Source organism: Haliotis rufescens, unplaced genomic scaffold, assembly GCF_023055435.1.
Source record: "Haliotis rufescens isolate VD_foot unplaced genomic scaffold, xgHalRufe1.0.p SCAF_49, whole genome shotgun sequence".
In the NCBI taxonomy this organism is placed as follows: domain Eukaryota; kingdom Metazoa; phylum Mollusca; class Gastropoda; order Lepetellida; family Haliotidae; genus Haliotis; species Haliotis rufescens.
In genome coordinates, this window is record NW_025964212.1 from 402,351 (window position 1) to 412,840 (window position 10,490).

Consider the following 10,490-nt stretch of genomic DNA (forward strand, 5'->3'; position numbering starts at 1 on the left):
TCGTCTGTGCCAGTTGCCTATCTTAAATTGTATGATATCGACCATGTCTCTTTTCCATATTACTCTCATTTCACTGAGACAATGTATCAATACCGTACGTTACCATAATTACGTCGTTCAGACCTTGATGGAAATGGTCACCAGAGCATTAAGCACACCTCTGTTCAGAACAGCCAAAGACCACCCTCACACTCCTATAAGCAGTCTCCTTATCCTCTCTTCTGGGCAATATCGTCTCATCGAAGATGTATCCTTTGTTATTTCTGTTATATTATTAATTGTTACGACATAAACAACACTTCCTTTTGAGGTTTGTACGTAGCTTATTAGATGCTTCTAATTTTTGTGAAGAAACCCACATTAACCCGTCAAGTCCACTGCTCTCTCTGTACGCTGTACCAAATTTCACTACAGCGGACATGGAGCCTGTTTCTGGATTATGCGAGAGCCTACGGCTACTGGCAGATGTTGTTAACAGTGACGTCCTATTGCCTGTACTACATCCTCTGGTTGGAGGGTAACATCTGGCTAGCCCAGTGGACGGAAGACCCTCTACTGAAGAGTGTCATAGACGGCGTCCTCACTAATGGAACAACACAGGAGGACATACGGAAGACCAACATGCAGTACCTGAGCGTCTACAGTGGACTTGGTCTAGCCATGTGTAAGTTTGCAATTTCAGTTAGAAGTTTGATATGGGAATTAAGGGCACCATGTGTTCCATGTCCCAGCAGCTGAGTGTGAGGGATAATGTGGCGATACGTTGTCCTGTGCTTAGTTCACAGTTCACAAATCAGGCAACGCAGGCGGTGGAGTGATGTTGTAAGAGTGACCGAGCTCTGCACGCTTGACTCCAATGATTTGGTCCTACCCATCACTGAATCATAGGTTACGAAGACACACGTGTGGTGTATCTTCCGGATCGTCACTTTGTTGGCGATAGGCCTATGTTCACTCAAGAGCTAGTGGGCGTCCTGTAGGTCGACGTGGTAACGTGAATGCAAAACCTTGTAGGGCATTAGCTTGGGTTGTTTATTCCCCAGGGAGATGAGAATGTAATTTTAGCGCACACACAGTGAATAGTGTATCTCTACATGCATGGTTTAGAGCAAAGTACATCCTTCCGCACACCATTCGGACGACACATGTGGAGTCTACAACTTATGGACGAATTTGTGTTTGGCAGTGATGGTAATATCCCCTGTGGGTATCGTGGTATCAACCCCTATGTTTGGCAATCTTGATCTCAATATAATATTGCAGCGTTCTGCATCTTGATCTACACTTCCGTCACAACGGTCGGTGTGGTGAAGGCCTCGCGAGAACTGCATCACAAATTGCTAACAAGCATCCTGAGAGCTCCAATGAAATTCTTCGATACAACACCAATCGGCAGAATAACCAATCGCTTCTCACATGACATAGACAAGATTGACGGGGACTTGCCATTTGGCCTTGAGTTCTGGCTGGACTGTGTGGCTGTCGTGGTCGTGTCTCTCGTTGCTGTTGTGTATAGCTCCCCCCACGTCACAGTGCTCATCATACCACTTGCCTACTACTATCATTATATACAGGTGAGTAGCGACATACACAAACCTCCTGGACAGAACAAACATTCAGGATCATCTAGCATAATATTATAAAGCTGGTATTGACATTAATATTTGTGTGTAAACACCTGTGGCAAATTGCTTTTTCCATTATTTTCTAGAACGAATTAGTTTGTAACTAAATCCAAGCCCTGTCACCCAGCGTCGATTATCAATGGATTGAATGATTGATTTTGATTTTAAGCCGCTTTGAGCAATGTTCCAGCAATATCACGCGCGGGACACCAGAAATGGGCTTCATACATTGTGCCCATGTAGGGAATCGAACCCTGGCTTTCGGCGTTACAAGCGAACACTTTAACCACCTGGCTATCAGCTGTTGTCTCACAGGTGAGACAGCAAATGATACGGGTTTTGGAAAGGCAAGCTGGGCAATTGTTTGGATTGAATACTTAACAGGTACAACATGTGAAACTGGAAAGATTAATTCAACAAAATAATTGTTTTCACACATTTGTCCGAGGTACAGAACTCAATAACTTGTCACTGCGTACGGGATTCGCTGCAGCAGATTTTTGTTTATTGTTTAACGCCGAACTCAGCCATATTCCAGCTATATGGCGGCGTTCTGTAAATAATCGAGTCTATATCAGACAATCCAGTGATTGTCATCATGAGCATCGATCCACGCAATTGGGATACGATGACATGCATCAACCAAGTCAGCGAATCCTTCCACCCGTTCTCGTCGCCTCGAGCATAGTTGCCTTTTACAGCAATCATAGTTTGCTGAAGACCTATTCTATTCCCAATCTTCACGGATCTGTAGCAGATGTAAAATATGAGTTATAAGTATGGTTAGGATTTGATACGGATCTAGTTTTCTGTAACACGAGTTTTATTCATAAAGGTATTAAATCCTTTAGCGGGCTTGTAATGAGGGTAGACACAAGCAGTAAACACAATAAGTTAACACAATTAGCGAACACCTGCATAACTGCTCTGTAAAACGTTGCCGGAAATACTACTTATCAGTCATTGATTTCATAGCTTCCTCCAGTACTTTAAACCAGGGAGGTTATACGTATGTTGTCTTAAGCTCTGAACTTAAGCCTCGCGATCGCTTTTCAAAATATGTCCAAGAGGGTCGCTTTTCATCGTGTTGCTGATGGTTTAATAATTTTATGCTCAGGTGGATGGGTATACATCTCTTGGTTGTTGGCAACGTCATCTGCAGTGCAACATCTCTGCTGCGGAACCTGACTAAGGGAATCAGGTCTGGAGCTCTGGTTGGGCTTGGGACGGCTTTCTCACTGGATGTAATACCTTTGATTTTCATTGGGGGAAAACAAAACTACGGGTATTTTGTTGTGGCTCTGTGGGTTACGATTTAACACTGATGCTGCAGATGAAATGCTGTGTTTGTAGAGGATAATATATCAATATCGATAATGCAAGCTTACCCATTTATTCATACATTCTTTATCTTATTGCTGTGTAATTAGACATCTGAACGTAGGCCGTCTAGAAATCCGAAATTGCTGCCAAATTCCAATTATCAAAATAAATTCATAGATTTGTCTACAAGTTTAGTGATCTTAGATATAAAAACTTTCAAGATTTTATAGCAAGGAAGAGAGTGTTTGGACTATTTACCAACGTGTCGGGTAGTTCTTTTCAGGATTTTAGAAGCATTTATCAAAATGACCGCCTTTGCCTTGTATCGCTGTGACTCACCATAGTACCAAATATTGCCCATTTCTAGATAAATTCGGCCTTGGGATTCATGGTGATTACTCAGAGCGAGATGGAGGTCAATCTCATGTCTATGGACAGAGTCCAACAGTTCATCAACAGCCCAAATGAAGTGAGATTCTATTTATTATCCATTCGGTTCATCATTAAGCGAATAGGGGTTTGATGGTGACAGCGCAATGGGTAAGGGTTGAGCTGAATCTATATCTTCCTTCGTTACTTGTGTGCATGAATGGACGTCCTGAGGCCCAAGTATATAACATTAAATGAATGCACATACAATAGGGACACTGACGTTCATTCAGTATCTTTGTAATCCATCCTGTGCCTATTGTATAAGCTAAACATAACTTTTCTCAAAATACCTAAAATCCCCAAATTCATGCGGGTTTGGTATGTGTAGTATGTGTTATTCATAAAACTTGCACCACTATGTTACCTTTTGGATTGGAATCTGGCGTTGACGTTTTTTTATTTATTAAGATCTATTGTGTCTTGGCCATATTCCCGGCTAAATCGCCCGCATTAACAAATTTCAATATTATGTCATTTATGGTCCCTTTACTAGCTCTGTATGGGCGTTCCCTACAGTTTTCTTGGCTAACGGGTCCAGACTGACCATGTTACACTGTATCCAATTGTAGGCAGCTTTGAGAAAGGGACAACTCCCCTTCAACTGGCCCGACAGAGGCAGGCTAGAATTTATTAACTACAGTCTGCGATACCGTCAGGGCCGGGATCTGGTGCTGAAGAATATCACATTTACTGTTCATGGAGGGGAGAAGGTAGGTGGAATGTCTCATTTACTGTATATGGAGGGGAAAATGTAGCTGGAATGTCTCATTTACTTTACATGGAGGGGAGAAGGTAGCTGGAATGTCTCATTTACTGTACATGGAAGGGAGAAGGTAGGTGGAATGTCTCATTTACAGTACATGAGGGGAGAAGGTAGGTGGAATGTCTCATTTACAGTACATGGAGGGGAGAAGGTAGATGTAGGTGGAAAGTTTCATTTTGTTGCACATTGAGGGGAGAATGTTGGCGGAAAGTCTCATTTTATTGGACATTGAAGGGAGAAGGTAGGTGGAATGTCTCATTTACAGTACATGGAGGGGAGAAGGTAGGTGGAATGTCGCATTCACAGTACATGGGGAGAGAAGGTAGGTGGAACATCTCATTTACTGTATATGGAGGGGATAAGGTACATGTAGGTGGAATGTCTCATTTACTGTACATGGGGGTAGAAGGTAGGTGGAAAGTTTCATTTTGTTGCACAATGAGGGGAGAACGTTGGCGGAAAGTCTCATTTTGTTGGACATGGAGGGAGAGGGTAGGTGGAATGTCTCTTCATGGAATGAGTAATGATTTGGAAGATGATCATGAAATAATTTCATATAATGATAAGGGTAATCATGGAGGAAAGTCCATTTTTTTTGTAAACTTCATTTATCATAAACTTTGTATGGAATCATGATCACGTGGTATTACAGATTGGTGTTGTCGGCAGAACAGGAGCAGGTAAATCATCCCTGATGCTCTCCCTTTTCCGTCTTGTGGAGCCAACAGAGGGCGCTATAGTGATTGACGGTGTAGACATTGCTGACATCGGACTTCATGATCTCAGGGAGAAACTAGCTATAATACCACAGGTAGGCAGCCTGGACTGAGTGAGTACTTCACTTGCATGTATAACTTTGCCCTGAACAGCAGCATTTTTCAGTGATGACTTAGGGGGAAAGTCAAGCTCTTATACATTACAACAAGATCACAATCAAGGAAAACAAAAACCAGCGGATCCTGCATGGAAATGGGACGCAACTCTGAATAACAAATTTTGCCCCCTGAAAACCACACCGTCACCCGTACCCCAGAGCAAATGAAAAGCTTTCCTTGAATATAATCTAAAACAAGACATGGTTCCAACGGAATGACCCCAAAGATCATAACTTCTTTTCAGGACCCTTTCCTCTTCACGGGTCCCTTGAGAATGAACCTTGACCCCGAGGACCTGTACACAGATGAGGAAATCTGGGCGGCTTTGGACCACACCCATCTCCGCCGTTTTGTGGAATCTCTGTCTGATGGGCTCGAGACAGACTGTGGAGAGGGAGGAAGCAACTTCAGGTGAGGAGAGGTGGTGGGTGGAAGGTAAGGGTCTGAATCAGCGTCAGGAGTAAGGGGACCGCTGAAATAGAGTTCGCAAGTTTACGTTAGATGTTTGCTTTTGGTTATAGTTGACCATAGCGATGTCCGGAATAATGAGTGAGGGAGCGAGGGAGGGAGGGAGTTTAACAATGATTTGAACAGTATTCCAGTCACACTACAGCGTGTCAGCTGCGTGTCGTAATTTAAAAGGTCAGAGAAACGCCAGAGAGTATCCGACAGAACAGAATCCATTTAGCGTAAAAGGTAACATAGTAGTGAAACTGGCATGAATGGATCACTGAAAATCAGTGATGACATCAGGTGTTCGCGAAAAGGGTAATCAGTGAAGCAGTTCTCAAACATATACCTCTTTGATAAAACCCAAGAGCTAGGGTATGGTACTGGAAAACGCTAGAAACATTATCAGGGCTAACCGGGATTCGAAGCCACGACCATAGATTTCTTAGTGACGCATCTTTGCACAGTGAATTCTGGGGCTTTAGACTACTGGTAGAATAACGATTGAATACTATTATAACCATGTACAGTGTAAAACATCAATGGATTTATTATTGACCTTTTCCGCAGTGTCGGGCAGTGTCAGTTATTCTGTATGACTAGAACACTGCTCCGGAAAGCCAAGATTCTTGTTCTTGATGAGGCTACAGCCTCCGTTGACATGGAAACAGATGACCTTATCCAGCAGACCATCAGGTCGGAGTTCAAGGACTGCACGGTGCTGACCATCGCCCACAGGCTCAACACGGTCATCGACTACGACAGGTAATTTTAAGTACACATAAATTCATTGATAACTACCCATAAAGGTCGAAATATCGAGTTGTCTATATTTACAAATGTTGAGCTATTCACAATGCTCATTGGTCAATTTAAGCGATAAGGCGTCACATTGCTTCATTGTTGAGAACAATACGATATGACGTCACCAATTGTTCATGGCACCAGAATTGATAATATAACGTCGTCTGAACAATAGACTGAATAGATTGACTGGGATTCAAACCAGCGACCATAGGTTCCTGGCACGACTGTGGCATGGGACACGACTTGACCACCTCGCAGTTTGTGATTTCTGAATATTTAGTTCGTGAAGTTTTAATCATAAGCCCGCGTGTGTATGGTTTACAAGATTGCTAAACCACTTGTGTACACATTACAGTTTGGGCAAGATATATCTGGGCACCTTTAAGTTACTTCCATACGTATTTGGGTAAAAGGGAAAATCACACTCAAAACTTTCTTTTCCCTTTAAACTGCTGCACATCCGTGACGGAGAATGACAATGACGAGACATTAAACTTGCAAGAGTGAACATGAAACGAAATTGTTAAGGCCAATAAGGACATAAAAAACCCAGAATGCCTTTATTGTTTATATCTTCTAAGATGATAGCAGCAGCTGCAAGTTTTAAGTTCATCGGAACAATACCAGTATGATAAGTAACGAAGATTACTTTAATACGCTTTCGTTCTTCAGGATTCTAGTTCTTGATGAGGGCGAGGTAAAGGAGTTCGATTCCCCAGAGAAACTGCTCCAGACGAAAGGTGTGTTCTATCAGATGTCGCGTGATGCAGGAGTCAACTCCAGCTGAACACTCGAGGACGGTAACATCATTAAACCTCACGGCGCACCAACAAAAACGTGTAATTATGTTCTGAAAGAACCCACTGCTTTTCAATAAAGTCACCAGATCTCATATAATACAGAACCATTTTCATAGGTTAAAAAACTATACTTATGTATTATTCAATATGGATTTAAAATTTGTATCTTATTTTGTTATTTTCTTTTAACATATGAAGTTACAACATAATAATATCCTGCGTCTCCTAAACGTGTTTAGGTCAGTACACCTGGCGTTGGGTGAGAAGGGACGGTCCAGTGATGAACTGCATCACATAACCCTTTGTTACCCTTAGTTGTGAACTTATTGTTTTCAAAAATACATATTTTAGTCAATATATATAAATGTTATACCTCTATTAAGAATCTTACAATTCCATTGGTTATTCCCTACCAAGTGACAAATCAATACATTTCAATGTAGACCTCAAAATCATGTGACTGACACTGACCTCGAATATTGACTCGTCACATGATCAGTATTCACCCGTCACGTGATGAATATTGACAAGGTGGCATCTCAGTTTCACATTTCACTGTTCGCAGCTAAGTTACCGTAATCAAAGACGTACATAGATATATACGTCTTTGCTGTAATGAAACAGAGGATGGTTAAAAGACTTCGTAAACTTTAATGGGAATTTCGGCAAAACAAAACGATTTATTAATCTTGACGAGTAAAGACTTGCCTGCGTTCTCGGTCGGGTCCTAGGGTCCTTGTTTTCGCAAACTGATTTCGTCAAAAGTAATTATTTGTATACTAAGTCGACAATAATGACTTCAAAGTCTACGTTAACTCATTAACATTATCATAAGACTGAAGACAGAAATACGAAACAGTGACATCCTTCAGCGCAATAGGGCAACCTAAGCCCCGCCCACCCTATCACATATTTGACAATACCAAAGCTTATACAAACAGTCTGCGTCATTCGAAGATCTAGTTGTCGCCCTCATTTTCTCGAAAATGTCAAATCTTACAATTCTAACATACATGTACGCTTACATATTTATATGCTATCATACTATGATACTGAGAACAAATGGGACCCGGAATTCATTCATACCAGCTAGTACCAGGTTTTATATACGTTTTGTGATACATAATGTTGAGCAGATATTAGCTAGTATCACATTTAATGTTTCGTTTGTGATGCTCTTATTTATTTGTATTGTGTATTTATAAATAAGCTGAGATCTTGTGCTGACGTAAAATTTCCTTTCGGGATAATAAAGTGTTATCTTATCTATCTTATCTATTCCGACTTATCCACCTCGCATTCTGCAATATCTATAATTTCACCTCCTTTATTTCTGACCTGATGATCTGTTGGATCTTGTCATCTGTAACGTGCTATTGCATCATCAATAACAAGGACCTTGGATTTCTTCAAGAGTGTTCGGGTCAAACAGTTTTGTTTATTTATTTGTTGTTTTATGTTGCACTCAGCAATATTCCACCTATTTCCAGCGGTTTGTAAATAATCGAGACTGGACAAGACAATCCAGTGTTTGATATCATGAGCATCGATATCATTTTGGGGTACGATGACATGCAGCAATAAAATCAGCGAGCCTGATCACCCGATCCCGTTAGTCGCCTCTTCCGACAAGCATAGTCGCCTTTTATGACAAGCATGGATTGCTGAAGATCTATTCTATCACGGATCTTCACGGATCTCCAGTCACACATAATAGCTGGCGTTGTCCGTTATTGTAATAAATAAATGATGATTTGTGAAGCATCTCTAATTTCAAAAGTAGTTTGACTGGGACTAATCAGAAGAGAACTATAAAAATGAGGTAAATTTTATGTCCAGTTCCGAGTACAGGTTTCAAGAAGATAACATACAGAAATATTGCTGAAAACATAATTTGGGTTGTACATTTATAAGTTCCTGAATTGTCGTTTGTCTGGATTTTGTATATTCAAACTCAGGTACAGAAGTCGGTGAGAAATCAATGAGAGATGTTTCTGAAGAAGATGTTGCTATGCAGGTTACTGATATCAATACCATGCGGATATGCTTATAAGACAGATACTGCCTGTGGTATGATAGCAAGTTTCTCCCTGAGATCATTAAGTCCGATGTCAGCAATGTCTACACCGTCTATAACAATAGATTTACCCGTCCACCGACCTGGACATATGACAGATAACAATTATGCAACAGTGTGTGAATGGAAATAGAATGACATCAAGGTAAACATAAGTCCATATGGGTAACACTTGATATTGTGATATGTACACAAATAGTATTTCTTTCTTTGACGCCAATCTCCCTTTCTTCGGAAAGAATAATGAGCAATATCACTCCACCTTGGCCCCACAGACATGTAGATGTCAAACCAGATGTATATTAGTTGTTATCCCCAAATTTAAAATAGATGTTATCAATGCGTAAGTGCAGCATTTCACATATAATTTTTTTCAGTGAACTTCAGATGCCATTTGTTTTATGGTTGACATAATTGAATCCGACACCTGGTATCGTCACTATAGGATAGTAATCCGAAAACACATGCTCATAATATTTCTGAAGTATATGGAGTGGCTTTTGTCGATTTTATTTTAAATAATGAATCAACATTTAACTTATTTAAGTGATGCGAATTTAGTTAGCCTTAAGTACAGATTATAACACTAGGTTAGTTTTAGATGAATCGGCTGTGGGGATCTATTTGCTTTGGTCAGGGCATGCAAGGATAGGGGCCGTTGTAATGGCTTGCTTCAGGTTTTTGAATACCTGTTCACAAATTGTCGAAGCGTTTGAAAGATCATGCATTATTCTTAACAAATAAAGAAATATGCCAGCACCCATCGCCTAAAGCAATTGGCAATATTCTTTCAACTGGTTTTTTTGTGTGGACAATTTCTATGAAGTACTGTTATTACCAATAATATCTTGAGAACGATTTATGTCCCTTCTAATCTCTGACTGACCCTGCTGAAATTTGTGCTCTGGGTTTGTCCGCTGTACTATGTGCATCGAGCAACAATAACTAAAACGTTCAATCAGAGTTATGCACATATTTAGTTGTCAGAGATGTATGTGGCAACATCAGGGGAAGACCAAGACTCTAGCTGACCTGAATGCCGCTACCTTGTACAGCAGTATACAGCGGCAATCTGTCACCAAGTGATCAAGCAGTGATAAAGTCTTGGAGCAACACAGACACATCCTGTTCACGGACACTTGTTGCATTTCATGCGTGCTGACTGACAGGTAAGTTTCAATATCTATTCATGCTTTAAATTAAGTAAAGCTTTTCATTCAATCTGGTAAAGGTACTTTGTAGCACAAGATAAAGTGTATCCATTTTCAAGTTGAAAACGTGATTCCAGGATTATTTGCAACATATTTGCAGGTACACTACTTATATTTAACCTGAATG

General features: G+C 40.7%; 1 protein-coding gene across 1 annotated transcript in view; it reads left to right on the top strand.

Moving 5' to 3' along the window:
* LOC124139010 (multidrug resistance-associated protein 1-like) overlaps positions 1-8,333 on the top strand; it is a 28,350-nt gene extending 20,017 nt beyond the window's left edge. The window contains exons 17-27 of the mRNA XM_048383480.1: positions 415-664; positions 1,264-1,629; positions 1,795-1,808; positions 1,927-1,940; positions 2,743-2,869; positions 3,316-3,417; positions 3,950-4,090; positions 4,796-4,954; positions 5,263-5,429; positions 6,039-6,233; positions 6,948-8,333. Coding sequence (XP_048239437.1) covers positions 415-664; positions 1,264-1,629; positions 1,795-1,808; positions 1,927-1,940; positions 2,743-2,869; positions 3,316-3,417; positions 3,950-4,090; positions 4,796-4,954; positions 5,263-5,429; positions 6,039-6,233; positions 6,948-7,062 — 1,650 coding nt within the window. The 3' untranslated portion in view covers positions 7,063-8,333. The remainder of the gene's footprint in view (positions 1-414; positions 665-1,263; positions 1,630-1,794; positions 1,809-1,926; positions 1,941-2,742; positions 2,870-3,315; positions 3,418-3,949; positions 4,091-4,795; positions 4,955-5,262; positions 5,430-6,038; positions 6,234-6,947) is intronic.
* Positions 8,334-10,490: the final 2,157 nt, after the last annotated feature.